At 37.3% G+C, this 16,417-nt stretch overlaps 1 protein-coding gene across 1 annotated transcript in view; it reads right to left on the reverse strand.

Annotated features, from left to right (window-relative positions):
- The window catches only part of Tmtc2 (transmembrane and tetratricopeptide repeat containing 2), a 385,985-nt gene that overhangs the window by 61,668 nt on the left and 307,900 nt on the right, over positions 1 to 16,417 (reverse strand). The window contains exon 10 of the mRNA XM_028754557.1: positions 5,372 to 5,486. Within this exon, the coding sequence (XP_028610390.1) occupies positions 5,372 to 5,486 (115 nt within the window). The remainder of the gene's footprint in view (positions 1 to 5,371; positions 5,487 to 16,417) is intronic.

Below are 16,417 nucleotides of genomic sequence, written 5' to 3' on the forward strand. Positions count from 1 at the left end.
GGTTGGAAGGTACCCACCGATATCAGCTTCATCTATCGAATGACTTAAAGGTCTTACAACCTATCATAATCTGCTTTAAATAGAATTCTACTGAAAAACACAATGGTACAATGGCACAAGCCTTATTCCATCACTGGGAAGACACCTCCAAGAGGGTAAGGAGTTCAAAGTTAATTTCTGCTACTTCGAGACTCCAATTAGCAGAATTCAAACTGCATGTAGCTATAGGACAAAGAAGCTACCTCAAAATAAATGTGGAACCTATAATTTGAAAAAGCTATAAAACCTTATCCTATTTTTTTGTCTCCTCAAAACATTTAAAGAAGGGACATCATAACTGGGACAGCCTTGAAGCCTCGTCTTGAGGATTGATTAAAGTTGTGCCCTTCAGATGGTAAAATCTCTGGGTATTTAATCTCTTGATATACACAGAACCTATGCAGAACTATTCCACATACTTTAAATGAGCTCTGCATCAGTTTTAACACCTAATACATCATGAGTGCAATCAAAGGTGCTTTGCTGCATCTTTGGGTCATTATTTTCTAAACAAGCCAGTATACATACAAAACACATTTTCCCCCTCAAGTTTTCTCTCTGTAGTTACTAGAGTTTATAGATGTAAAACCAAGGAATGTTAAAAGCTAACTTTGTATTTACTCTGAACACACATGCACACACCCACCCTCTACCCCACTACAGACAGAGAGAGCAGTGTGGGGGGTGAGAGGGAGAGAGGGAGAGAAGGAGGGGAAACAGACAGACAGACAGAGAGAGAGAGAGAGAGAGAGAACCCCGATTCTGTTTCTTTTTTCATCCAAGAATTTAAATTTTGTGTCACCTCCAGTAGAGCTAATAAAGAAGTTATTACTTTTAAATACCATGTTTGTATAGCATATAATCATTTAATACTGTGCTGCCTGAGTGGAGAAATTACAATACAATGATTCTTGCTCATACACTCATTCTGTTCTAGAAATTAGGAAAGCAATCGGAACCAGGTGGGGTGGCACAGTAGGGCATTCCTCACTACACTGGAGGCAGTGAGCACTTGAACCATTATGGCTGAAATAAAAAAGAAAATAAGAGCACACTTATCTAAGCTGTGTGACTGAAAACAGACATAGGCCATGATGATGTTTCTGTAAGTTGTGTATCCCAATGATACAAGGTTGGATGGAGCAAACTCTCCAGTGAACACATAAACCTACTTTCTAAGATTTACCATAAGAGAACTCATTTGAAGACCCTCATGGAGGCCTCATCGTTTAGGATTTACATATGTGACAACCTGTGACCTTCTGTTAAGTCTTCTCCCTTTAATAAGAATCATAGTTTCTGGGCAAGTCACATAGCTATAAAGATGAAGGGAGCCTATGATAATGAAAAGACTTTAGATGTAGCCAAGATACACTGCCTTTAGATTCCATCTCTGCCAACTCTGAGAAGCAATGATGGGACCCTCAGGATCTGCAGCTATAAAATAAGAATATCAATGTCCCCTTTGAGGATGCATAGGTAGATGTAAGAAAGAGTCAGGTATGCATGCAAAGCACAGTGCCAAAAAGGCAGAAGACATCAGCAGAAATGTTGCTTTCATCCCTCACCAAGTTTGTTCAGTAAGGGAAAAAAAACAACAAAATTCTCATACCAAAGTCTATGAACCAGGTAAAATGTGTTTTTCTTTGCCTCTTGACTTCTTCTCAGTTACCAAATAAATTCATAGTATCATTCCAACTTCCAGTTGGGAGGGGGAAAACTGAATATATCCCTTTCGACAGAATGCTTTTAACAGGATCGTTGGTTCAATTGTTCCCTCTCTCATCTATGGAGACATGATTCTACTGAGTTCAAACATTTTAAGTTCCTTTGATATTTTCCTTTGATGATAATCAATCTGCCTTAAAAAACAAAAACAAAGGTCTCATCTGGAAGCATCTAGTACTTTAAAAGTTTTATTTGAAGTCCTAAAAGCGTCCCGGTCCCCGTTTATCCTCAATGCACGTTAACTGAGACTCAGCGTTTGTGAGCACCATCCCTGTAAAGACACTTGGTAATGTGAATGAATTTCACATTCCCAAGCAAAGCAGGAGCCTCATATTCTTTCATCTTCTAACTTTCTTCCACTCAGGTTTCACCCAGGAGATGTAGTCTTAAGCAATTCTAAACTCAGCACTGCAGGAGGCAGCTGTGTCCCAGAGAATGCTCTTCCAGCGCTGAGCAATGGTGGTACAAGCCAAGCATGGTAAAATTCGCTGAGCCTCGGGGCAAATAGGGTCATCAAGTAAGTTTCCTGGCTCTAAAGAGTAGTCTTCAACAACACAAAGCCCATGATAAAAGGTTTGATATCAAAATCAGCTTAGAACTTGGAACTCCCTTAGAACACTACATAAATGAAATTACATTAGCCACAATATTGATCACTTATGACATTTTTTTTTTCCAAATTGTACTCAAGAGGAAACCAAAAACATTCCTGAATACTTTTTAACAAATCCCCCGAATAGCCTTGGATACTAAAAAAGAGATTTGAAATTGGTTTGTACAGTAAGCTCTTGTAAAGGCTATCTTCCTTGTCAACCAGACTGCATCTGGAATTAACTAAAACCTAAGAGGCTGGGAACACCTGCAAGGGATTATTTCTTAATTACATCATTGGGATTGGAAAACTTACTTTAATTGAGACCTTTTGAGGTGGGAAGATCCACCTTTAATCTGGGCCATACTTTCTGCTGGCCGTCTATATAAGGGGCATGGAAGACAGAAACGGGTTCTTCTTGTCTGCTTGCTATGGGGACTAGAAAGTCCATTCCTTCCCTCGCACTAGAGCCTACTTCTTTGAGATTCTGCTATGTACTGAAGACCAGCTTGGGCATCCAGTCACATGTACTAAAGAAATACTGGATCCTTGGATTTTCTGTTGGTAGACAGCCATTGTTGGACTAGCAGGCCCACGGCCTTTAAGCCATTCTAGAAAAATTTCCCTGTGTGTGTGTGTGTGTGTGTGTGTGTGTGTGTGTGTGTGTGTGTGTGAAACCTGAAGTTTTTTCTTTGTTATTGTAATGCTAGAACCAGTGGAAAGTTTTCCATACGCATCAACATTGTGGACATTTTGAGGTTTGTCTCCAGAGTCTTCTCGCCAGTTTTCTGCAGTCTGTACTCCTCATTAAGTGACAGCCCCTCAGAACCTTCTTCATAACCTTCTTAGTTGGTAGCAATTTCCAGAAAAAGTTTATGTAGCTTTCTGCTTTAAAACTTGATGAGATACAAGTATTTACTATATGTTGAATTAATCAGTGTGTGTGTATGTGTGTTTGTGTGTGTGTGTGTGTGTATGTATGTGTTCTAACACTAACAGTCTTATAGTGGGCTTCCATGGATAGATCTTGAATTCATGCAGTGATTTTCTATGTAGAGAAAATGTCTTGTTGGTGAAAGCATTTAGGTTGAGTACAATGAATTGACATATAGATGCATACTTTCCCATCCTCACAGTGGCTAATTGTGACTAAGAGCCTGGCATTTTATTCAGAAAGAACACCACATCAGCACTTCATCTTCAAATTAAGATGTGATTTTTAAAAAGTCATCGTTATCCTTACGTTGAAGATGCTTTCATTGGTTATCCTCTCTATTATAAGCATCCTGACAACAACATTGATTCTTAGTTCCTATTTGTACGTGTCATTTTTCATTGTTTCTTTTTCAGAGTCTCCTCTGGGCTAGGCTGGCCTTGAACTCTAAATGAAGGCATGGATGACCTTCAACTTCTGATTGCACTGTCTCAACCTCCAGAATGTTGGGATTATAGTCACTCACCAGTATACCTTGCTTTTATGAGGTCCTGGGTTTTGAACCAGGGTCTTTGTGCATGCTAGACAAGTACACTATCAAATGAGTCACATCCAACAGACCTGGATATCATATTTCTTGGGTTCCTAAATAAGAAGTATCTGAGGGCTGCTAACATTAATTCTGAGAAATCTAATCATATCTACATAACTCTTGAACCAATGTACTTAAAACTATTAAAAACCCCAGGAAGAGGACACTAAGATAGTCTTAATGCGACACAATTTCAATCTTAATTTGTCACTGAAAATTATTTAAAATATTTGCTTTAAGTATTTGTTTTTTGGAGGTCAGTGATAAATAGATTACGTGGTCATAAAATTACCATATGAATGGAAAATTTTGATGATGAGACTCATAAACTGTATCTTGATTCCTGTGACGGGCACACAAACCTACACATGACATATTCACACACACACACACACACACACACACACACACACACATACACACACACACATCCAAGTGTACATTACGACTAATAGACTCTAGCAATGTCAATATACTGATTGTGAATATGTACCATAGTTTTGGAAGGCATCACCATTAGGGTAACTGGATAAATGCAACAGGATATTTCTTTATATTTCTTACTATTCCATGTCAATCTATGAGGTTTTCAATAAGAACTTAATGGCAAGTTAATGGTACTCCTGGCTTTATATGTGAATATAGTTATTTGTGGTGAAGATTGTGCATGAAAACCTTACTTGTGGACAATATTCAGTGAATCACATTGATGGCGATTTAATGGGTGGGGGAGGAATTCAGTGAGCATATGAACAAAAGCCACACCTATTAATTAATAGAAACTATTCTTTAAATTGTTTGAGTCTCTGAGTTTCTTCCGTTCATCTAAAACAACTTTCCTGGAGTCACTAACCCCTTTTTAATCTTAATATTTGCAATAAAAATAGTTGACCTTTTTTTTTTAATTCAAGTTTTTGCTACTGTTGTAATTAGCTTCTGAAATACCTCTTCTGAAATGCAAGCTTTAATGGTCTAACAATGTATCTCTTCAAGACATCAATAGTGCTGATTACAGAGCCATTTTCAGTATTTCATGTATCTTAAGTATATTTGTATTTGATAATTGCTCCCACAATCAAACACATTAAGAGATATCCCCATGTCCCATTCAGTAATGCTTATTATAATAACACAAATACAGGGACATATTTGATTAATTGATATAATATTTGTGTTTGACGAACAATTAATTAGACAGCTATCAAAGTTACATTTACAATTTTCCTTTTGTAATAACTTCTGGGAAGGGAAAAAGGTGGGTAGGAACATCTCAATAATTTTGTGGACCCTGAGAGCTCATCTTCCTTGCCCAATGGGCTCGCAGATTACAATGAACCAAGTAGTTCTTATTAATTTTTAGCTTGTTATGTAGTATGATTCATTTTTAAAATGCAGGCTATGATGGTGCAGTAGGGAAATTAATATAATGAATTGCTTTCTTCAAACCAGGATATCATTTGTGGAAGCTACAGAAACAAAACCTCACCTTAGCATGTGGGCAGCATTGAAGACGACATCAAACTCTGTGCTGTCCAGCTCCACTGCTTTTTTTGCCATCTCAGCTGCTTCTGTAAGGCGAGATTCTTCTAGGAGAAACTGGCCTGCAAAGTAAAGGAAGCGAGAGCGTCACTCAAAAGAGTAAGAACTATTTGCAATAATAAATACGTATGGCAGAAACCGTGTCTGAAGCCAAATTTTAATGCAAGTTTTATTTAGGCATATTTTACATGCCTTTCCCATAATTACAGGGTATCAGGAAGAGTCTAAATTTCCATGTGCTAAAATTATTTTTCTTAAATAGGAACCTTCTATAATCTATTCAAGCAGGAAGCAAAATGAGGAAGGGAGTAAGACTGGATGGGGGAAGGAGAGAGGAGAGGGAGGGACTGAGTAGAGAGAAGGGAAGAGAAGCAGTGGTCAGGATATAAAGTATATAAATAACTTTATTAATAAGGAAATATATATATATTATTAATAATATATATACACACCTAAACTATTAGTACTTTAAAATAATACCCATCACAGATATAGACAAGCAAACAAGTGTATCTATTATGAGATAATAATTTTGATTTTTTTTAGATTGTTAACAAGACATAAGGAAGGCAGACTTGGCAATAAATCAGTCTGAATTACACTGAGCAACGAAAGGCAGCAAAGTATTAAAAAGCTCGCATTTTTGAGCCTATTTCAGATCAGCATTGCTAGAGTGGGCTGTTTCGGCTAATGCCACACATTTCCTTAAAACCATCGCTCAAGAATTATGTAATGAAAGCCTACAAACTTGCTATACTGGTTTATAAACAGTCACATAAAACGTGTCACAATTTACGTCTATCTATATGCAAATGGAGACAAGCAACTCTTTGAAAGAGGAGGATTTCTCAGCAGGAATACTAACTGAAGCATGATTTAAGACAGATTAAAGTTAACAGGAAGTCAAAGCGTGGATCAGCTATGTTCAAGCCGTCTATGCACCTGAAGGCTTGTGAGTTTATGCAGTAGTGTTCACTTGCTTTGTGCAGATTCCTGGCAGATCAAAATGTTGATACTATCAACTAATTATAGACATGATTATAAAGTTCAGAACTAGAAATAAAATCAGAAAAAAACTGAAAGTGCAAATGCTCAGGTAGCTGTCGAAAAAACCCACTGTCAAGGGTTTAATAATGATTACCAATGTTAACATAAAATACCTGTCATAAAATTAAAAAAAAAGTTTTCACAATTTATAATGAACAACAGCCATCCCATCATTGAAGTATTTTATAAAGTACAATTATTAAAAATAAACTAGCATTTGTGTAATGATAAATTTAGTTGCTGACTGTGGTGGTTGGATACCTGGATTTCTTAGCACTTGGGAGGTAGAAGGATTATCAACTTAACCTTATGTGGCAAGACTGTGCTTTAAAGTCACTAAGGAGAGAGTTCAAAAAATTATACATAGCAAACATATTACTCAAAAATTTCCTGTATATACATAGAGGGAAAGAACAAAGGAGATTTAAGAACATTAAAAAGCACAAAACAAGAATTATAACATCTGCACATAATGAAAAATATCTCCTCATGTGTGTCATTAAACAGGAGCCAGGCTAAATAACTTTCACTTAGTTATGAGTATTAGAGTTTGTATTAAATTAAGATAAAGTATTAATTGCTATCTACCCTCAATACAATATTTAATTAAATAAGTGCATAATGAGTATATTAATTATTTATGTAATATTTACACTATGTACAAGGTAGATAACTGCTAAGTTTTTTCCTTCCAGGCAATCAACTCTGAACTATAGCATGCATTAATATGCAGGAAGACACAGTTATTAATTGAACAATGAAAGATACTTTCTAACAATTCACTACTCTAAATGGGAGAGAAATGAAAGGGAATACATTAACCCTGCTGAAAAACAGGAAGGAAAGAAAGAGAGAAACAGAAAGGTGCTCAGCCAGATTTGGTAAACACAGTGAAATACAGTAGCACAAAGACTCAGTTCACAAACCATGCTGTAGACAAAGCCCTTTGAGTTTCATGAACACACACATTGCTAATGTACACCAACCACAAATCAAAACAACATACTGTTGTGTGAACTCAAATATGCACTGTACTGTTATGTAATAAAATGATTTTGTCATACAAATTTGTGCTTTGTAAACTCTTTACAAAATGCAAAAACTAACTAAAATGGATAATCTTAGCCATATAAATGGTTGTCTTTAAAATTCCCATTTGAACATTTCATGGTAAAATATATCCACATTAACATTCAGAAATAGTACCACAGCCTACTTGCTGTGTATTTTTATAATTCTGCCCCTTCTTTTCTCCACAGGCCATACATCCCAAAAGCCCACCATCAGTATTCTGCTAATATAAAAGCATAAATTATTTAATGTGAATAATTAGAATTTTCTATTTAATTTGAATACCTGAAGTGAAAATGAGTCTGTTACGTGACACAAAGATTGCTTCCTTGGGATACTGCCCAGGATTGATGGAGATTCAGGTAGGAAATATTTTAAACACACACACACACACACACACACACACACACACACAACAACCACAAAGATGAAATAAAGGTATAGCAGGCTTCCTTCAAAGAATTATGCAAGCAATCTCAAAGGACATGTGTTTCAAGACATAATAACAAAATTTCCTGGTATCATTTCTGGAGCTTTCACCATCAATTGCTCCTCAGACAAGGAGCTTTCGGGATTACTGTTCCTACCACACTAAGAACCAAATACTCCAAAGCTTCAGCTGCCATGCAGTTACCACTGCTTCTAAGATCCTTTTCTTCCCCTGAGCATCCCACTCTCTAAGCTTTCTTGACTGCTAAGGCTATCTCACACCAATCTCTAGTTCCGTCTTGCTTACTTACTGCTGTTACATTTCTTTGATTTTTATGTCCTAAATAGGATTTCCTCATGGAAGCCTTCTTTGACCAGGTTCCAATGGTTGCAAGAATTTCTTATGATTTCTGTTCACGGTAATCTAATTTACCATCGAAACCAAAGCATTTCAAAGAGTATAAGGGACTGATATTAATTATCCTGGGACAAGAGTGAATATCAGAATTGTCCCCATATGACAGCCTCAGTTACAAGGGGAGAATATCCTAACCCTCTCACCTACAGCACAACCAGGAAGCGACGTATTATCAAAACACTGTTCTGGATCCCACTCCTGGCACAGGAGTGACAGTAGCAGTGGGAGAGACATAGGAGTTCTTCCCTGAAGAACTCTTGAGTCCACCAAGGCTACTGGAGCTTAAACTTAATGAGGAAGGCAGTCATTTCAATGGGTCTATCTACCATGGTAAATTCGGCAAAGACTAGAAAGTATACATTCCTACCTGCTCTCTAGTGCACACCAGAATCATCACCACTCCCATCTCCCATCCCCTCACAGCTTTAGATGCATGGGTCTGAGACATGAAACTTCCTTTGGCAAATTGCTCCACAATTGATGCTGTTGCTGCTAGGGCATGTCCAGACTTGGAGAATCAGCATGTTACGGTAAAACGAAGGTTTTCCATCGTACTAAGGATTCCAACTACACATTGGAATAGCTTGCACTTAGCTTGATCTAAGCAAAATGTAGCTTACACTTGGAAATAACCCCTCTATTATGGGACATAATGACCAGCTCTTACAAGTACAAATAGAAAGACACATATGTATGAACACTATAGGCAATGAAAGTATGCTTTCAATAAGAATAAAGGCAACACATTCTAATAAGTCATCTCTTGTCTATATATAGTATATATGCTATATATATATTTCTGTGTATATATATGTATAACATATATACACATATATATTTTACTGTACATATACACATATATATGTGTACTGTATATATACAGATGCTTTGTATTTGATAATTGAGTAGCAATGCAAGTAAAATATGCACATGCACACACACACAAACACGCAAAACCCTTACAGAAAATGCACGTTATTCTCATATGTGTATTCTTGCTAACACATTTTTACTCATCTGGTTTGTAAGTTGCCTTACCAAGGTTAACAATTCTCATTTTCCATCACTGTCTAAAATCAAAGGAAGGGGAGACAAAGGGAAATGTAAGACCAAGTTGAGAAAAAGTCATTGTGCATGGGGAAAACGGAAAATTGGAGAGAAAGCAGTCTCTAGAGATTCCGAGTGAGACAAAGACTGTAAATCACTGCACTGACTAACACAAGATGAAAGAAAAGCCACTGCCTGCCCAAGTGTCAATGATTTTAGTGTAGGAATTGTCCTATTTCCTCTTTGAATATTTCTCTCATGTGCTGATCCATTTAAATTACTTAGTATATTTTCACCAAATTTTTAATATGATAAGCTTATGAAGATCAATCATTCATTAATTCTTGGGTTTCAAAAGCTCCTGGGAAATAGACATCGGTACAAATGAAAGCTGGCTGTAAGGTTCATGATCAAACGCTGCTTTGAATAACCTCTAGGTACAAACTCCCTAAATTAATTGGAACTGGCATTTCTTACAAAATTGCCACAGAAAATTTATTCTTAAGATCAATTCAACTAAACTAACGACCTAAAACAATATGTACTGGGTGTCACGATGATACAATTAGTTTTAGGAAAACAATTTAACTTTCAGATATGTTCTGAAGGAAATGAAAATTTTTATTTACTGAACTAAATCACAACATTTACACTAAAGAGGTTGTCTAAGATGAAGATGGCATATGGTCCTTGAAATACATACAGAATCATTTAATCCTTACTGATACCACCCTGTATCCAAGCATGACCTCATTGTGAATCAGTGCACTAACCTCTTAAGTGATACCCAAGTTTCTGTCGCTGACTCTATAGAAGATTCTTCAAATATCAATTAAACGAAGATTCAATTGTATCACTTCATAGCTGATTGAGGCATCCTTCAACTGGCCTACACATTTTAGTATTACCATCTTTACTCTCTTTTACTTTACTGTTCATTTAACACAGATGAAGATAAAGTTCGCTGCTCCAGAATCTTTCCTATACTCTTCCCTCCAGCAGAATCCTACTATGTCATCTCTAACACTTAACTCAGCTTATCTCCTAGAAGCACAGTATTTAAATAAATGCATGTTCAATGTCATAACTAAATGAATGAATGACCCACCTTTGTGACAGATGCTTTATCTTCAATAATAGTTTTGAAAGGATGTCTATGGTAAATGGTCACAGACATGGCCAGAGCACAATATCATTGGTGATGGTCTATGAATATTCTGTGTTGAATGTAGGCAATAAAATGTCACTGGTTTGCGATCTCTGACGATTCCTTTAGATCATAGCAAAGTAGTCTAGACTTGGTTATAACTTGAAATATATTTTAGATCCAAAACAGTTTAAACTATGCAATGCATCTTACCTTTAGTGCTGTGTTAGAAAAAAAAATTCAATAGTCTGGGAACAGAAAGAAAATACTCTGAAAACTCAAGAAAGTCTCTCCAGTAGGGTTGTTTATCCAAGAAATTTACAGTGTGCCTACTGCACATAAGATGATCAGCAATACTCAGAGAGGAGGGGCTAGTCAAAGGTAAATATCTCCGAGAGGAGGAAGAAAATGAGCAGACAGTATGACATGTAAATAGGAAGGGGTGGGGCAACATAGGAAAGGCTCAAAGCATAATCTTTAGTTGGAGCCTATTATTTTGTTCAACTATTAATCTTAAAAGAGGAAACAAGGAGGAAAGGGCAAAAATCATAACAAAAGGATACCGTGTTACTACCAGCATCCAGACTGTGACAAAACAGGGCCATCATTCCACTGGCGGCCACGTGTACCTAGGGAATGTTTTTTTTAAAGGTTCAGATGTTTGGAAATGGGGAGAGGACAGGTGGAAATATTCGGGTTCACTGGTTGTGCTGACATCTAGTGGTAATACAATGAGGGGGCAGAGGGAACTGAGGCAAGGAAGACTTTCATGGTGGTCTTTCTATTAAGAACGGAAAGAAATGCAGTTCTGCCAAGAGACGGTTGATGCTGACATGGGGCTCGGGATTTAGATTAACTGTCTGGAGGAGAAGTGGCTGCAAACGATGTTAATAATGCATGTTAATTAGGCCAATCAAAAATGTGGAGAGTTTTCTTGTTTGGAGCCTTGCCGAGTATCTTTCTAAGCTACCAGTTACCCTTTCATTTTAGATATGCCATCTCTCTTTAAAACCAACTGAACTATCTGTCTCTTGACTAGTTGTTTGCTTTGTTTGTATGCTCTTGACAGCCTGGCATAACAAAAGCTGTGTTTACTAAAGAGATGTGATCAATGTGGCATAGTCCCTGGCCAAGACAATACTTGGGCCAGGTAACGAGGAAAAGATGCCCGGGAGAACAATCTGGACACCATACCATGAGGATGAGAGGGTCTGGATTTGTCCCTAGGTGAACATGAGGCCAGGAATCTGTCCTAAATTGGACATGTAACAAGTGTAGTGTCCAGTGCAAAAGAGATTAGAGAACTGGCTGGCCAGGGCCCTGCACTCGAGTGGAAAGAGGGTCAGAAAGGTGAAATACATGGCTGGATTAATGTCTCCCATAACTTTAGAAATGGGTTATGGTATATCCGAAAATTAGTCATGTAGTTACAACTGTCTGGTGGGAAGTGGGCATTTGAGTGGCACAAGGAGACGAGAAGAGTTGAGAAGAATGACAGATGGCAATCGAGACGAAAGAGAGAGATTCCTATAATATGTTTAAACAGATTCAATAGCGATTGAGTTGGACATAAAGAAAAGAAACAAGAACAGAAAGTAGAGGTCTGTGAGGAACTTTTTTTGATAATCTGCTCTGCTCTATCTTCAGAAGATGGAGAAAAAGGCATTACTAGACAAGGGGACTAGCTTAATCAATGAATACTAGAGGTGAACAGCCTCATTTTGTTATATAATATTGTAAGTATTGTGCTAGGGAGTTGGAAGGTATGCACTGAGGAGGACAAAGGGATCCCAAGGTATCTGCTACAGTCACTAAGAAAGTAACTAGACTATTCACTTTTCCAGAAAATAACAGTTTTTATACTTTAGCAATACAGCTGCATGTATATGATCTATTCAGAAGGTCACCTGCTACTCACTTTATGATAGAATAAGTGAATCTTCATAACAAGCCAGTAGCAGTCACCTTCAGGAAAGAGCCAGGTGCTGGTGCTGCACACCTTTAATCCCAGCACTTGAGAGGCAGAGGCAGGCAGATTTCTGAGTTAGAGGCCAGCCTGGTCTACAGAATGAGTTCCAGGCCTGAAAGGGCTACGCATGAAAACCCTGTCTCAAAACAAAACAAAACAAAACAAAACCAACCAACCAAACAACAGCAACAAAAACCAAACCAAAGCAAACAACAAACCAGCCAAAAACAAACAAGCAAATAAACTAAACCAATCCAAACAAGGAGACTAGAACACAATCCAGGATATCCTGGACGATGCTTATGAAAATCATCCTTAGGCTGCACTTGAATCTCACATCAAACTCCTCCAATCACTGTCCCAAATCCACTGCTCTTCTTGCTTCCTAATCCAAAGCTTATCTTGCTTTTCTAGTTTCTTCAGTCTCAATACAAAGGAAGATTCAAGGGGATGCCCATACATACTGCTTAACTATACCGCTTAGCAAAGCTCGACCCGAGAAAGCCTTTCAGTTACACAAAATCACAATGGATCACCCACTAAAGTAAAAATGGAAATAAGGAAGATTAAAAGGAAACAAAAAAACTGACTGAAGTCCAGTCTAGAGTTCCTCATTCATTCCCATGCTGGGTAATGTTGACTGACCGACCCTGCATGTGCTTCTTTGGATAGGGCTGAATTCTCGAGCTGGGACGCAGATGGATCTATTCAAGGTTCTTTGGTTATGAGACACAGTTTCATCCATTTTCAAAAAGGGATCATGTTAGTGGGTTATCAGATTCTATGAGACGCTAGATATGAATTACTCAGTGTTCTAGTTTGTTCTTCCATGGTTGTGACAAGACACCATGATCAGAAGCAACCTGGGGAGGACAGGGTTTCCTTAGCTTATATATCCTGAGTCACACTCTATCAGGGCAAGCTAAGGCAGGAACTGAAGCCTAAACCATGGAGAAACGCTACTGAATGGCTCCTTTTACTATGGCTTGCTCAGCTTGCTTTCCTACACATCCCAGGACCAGCATTCCAGGGAAGGTATCATCCACAGTGATACAGTAATTACATAAATGTTTTGTGGTGTGGTTTGTCCTGAGATATTCCCATGTAGGATCTCTTTCAGTCCCTCAAAAGCCAGATACACCATGAAGATGCTTCTGTTCACTTGACAGATAGAAAATGAAGTCACTAAACCATCTGGAAAGTCCTCAGATTTCACTGCCACCTCCACATCAATCACCAATCAAGAAAATGCCCACAAGCTTACCTGCAAGATGAATCTAATAAGAGCATTTTCTTAAGTGCAATTTCTTTTCTCAAATGACTATCTTCTGACAATCTGATAAAAAAAAATCTAACACACTCAGAAAGGAATGCACTGTGAGTATGTACACAATTATTATATTTGAGAACTGAAAAATGTTAGTTAAATACACATCTGATGAACTCATCATATAAACAATCCTTAAAAGAGAATTCAATTAAAACCCTTCCTGTTATCCTTACTTTTAAAACTATAATTTACAATTCATGTCTATTAAATCCTTAATAACTGTTTGGGTACTGTCACATTTTTGCTGTCTTTCCTATATAATACCAAGAAAACAGAGAAAGATGGTTATTTGTATTCATTGCATATTCCTTCAGGAATGTAACATATCTATTTTAGAAAAATTGAAAGACATGTTAGAAGTGAATCTGTGTAAGGCACCTGCCTGGAGCCTATCTGTTTTCTTCTTGATGTCTTTTGTCCCTCTCCCCCTCCATATAGCTCAGGTTCTCCCCCTCCCATGATGACCTCAAATAGGGCATCTCCCCTGGTGTTCTTAACTACACAGTAATAAGAGCTCCATGGTTTTCTCTTTCATTATAATCTCAGTTTTCTCTGTGTGTATTACCACTAGGCACCTTGTAATTTTAGTGCCCACTATAAAAATCCCCAACCCGATTTAAAAAGAAACACAGCAAGTTTTGGTGGGTTGGGACTGATGTCATCGTTAAATGTTATCTGCCTAGTTTGGTCATATGAGAATTTTCCATATTGATGTAGGAGGTGATGGCTCCAAGACTGGCACAGGTAGCATTGTGATGTGTCACTGGTGTGAGACGGCAATGGAATTGGGGAAATTTCCACAATGTCTTTGTGACTTCAGTTCCTTCACTCTGTTAAGTGGAAAGAACCTGTTCCATGGCGTGTCTGTCTTTTGAGGGATTAAATGAGATGCTACATGAGACTTTCTCAAGACAAAGTACTCCAAAACATTTATGCAATCACTGTACTTTGAAGAGCTACTATATAATATATAATGATATAATATATACTAATCAAAGGATTTGTTTAATTCATCATGAAAATTATTATTGAATGAAAATGCATTTAAAGTGCCTTTCTCTACTTATTTTTGTTTCTTTCTTAGTAAATGTTTATGTTTTGAGTGTCTATGTGTCTATATCAATGCCTGTGTTCCTTATGTGGGTTTGTATATGCACAACAGGAGGCCAAACTCCTATCTTTCCTTAAGGGTAATGCAAATCTGTTTTGTTTAAGTTGTAAACTTAACACTGGCCCTGAGCTCACCAAGTTAGCTAGACTGTGTGTCTGGTCCACCAACTCCCAGGAGTCTGCTTGTTTCTATCTCCCTGGTCCATGATTAAACATCAAAAAAATACATGTTGGGTAGCTCTTTGCAAAATTCATTTATGATAATCATGTTAAATGCTTAATGTAAAAAAACTTTTCCTTGTAGGATGCTAGCCCACAACTGTGTTTATTTATTTTTTTAAGTTAAATTTTATTTTAAATGTGGTTTCTTGGGATCAACCCTTGGTCCTCATGCTTTCTGTGGCATCTCCTCAGCCAAAATTTTACATCATAAAACTTGTAGATTGAGTTCCCTGAGATAGATGTTGTGGCGACTGTAACATTTTTTTCTACTATCGTTTTCTATAACATCTGAACCGCTACTGAGAATAATTATTTAAATGTTGAACAGTTTCTTTTTCCTCCATATACTTCTTAAATAAAGAGCAAAGCCTTTAGCCCCATCTTAACTGCTACTTGCTGGGTGCTATTACTCATTTCTGAGGTTTTAGTGCCATAGTGATAAGCCTGAACCCCCTCCATCCTCCAGCAAAGTGATTGTCAATCACCATATTAAATATTGGGGCATCTTCAGATGAAAAATAAACTGATTCTAATGGAGCTGACAAGGTGGTGAGGAAATAACAAATTATAAAAAAAACAATGACTTAATTACAATTATCCTTAAACAGAAATTGGTTAATTAAAATGTGTCAATCGGAAAGATAGGAACCCAAGGACAATATGACCAGTAGGATCCTGTTTTCTGCATCCTCAAAATGAATATGAGGAGAAAATGAGAGAAGTGAGGGCCAACAATAGAGAATACTAAACAGAGAAGATACTTGAGACAGACGGCACCACGTGTATTTGGGAGTAGTGAAGGAAAGACAAGGGAAATAATTAGCTGTGGCTCAAGAGAATGAAGAAAATCCAAATTATGGGACAGCCAAAAATTACAATGAAGACCCTCAGGTGCAGAGATTACAAAGTTGCTAGAAAAAAAAATCAAGGTTTTTCTAACTAGGAGAAGGCTGGCCATAAGTATTTCTGAAGTTGGGCATTAATTATTCTCTATGCCCCTTAAACAGAGAAGTTTAGGAATTTAACAGCCATGTTGACCTAGATTCTTAGTTGACTGCATTGTCAGTATTAGAATCTTGAGAACATCCATATGCATGCTTATGTATATATGTATGTATATGTATCCATAGATATCCATCCATATATATATGGATATCTATCTATCTATCTATCTATCTATCTATCTATCTATCTATCTATCTA

Source organism: Grammomys surdaster, unplaced genomic scaffold, assembly GCF_004785775.1.
Source record: "Grammomys surdaster isolate TR1022 unplaced genomic scaffold, NIH_TR_1.0 126028, whole genome shotgun sequence".
NCBI lineage: Eukaryota > Metazoa > Chordata > Mammalia > Rodentia > Muridae > Grammomys > Grammomys surdaster.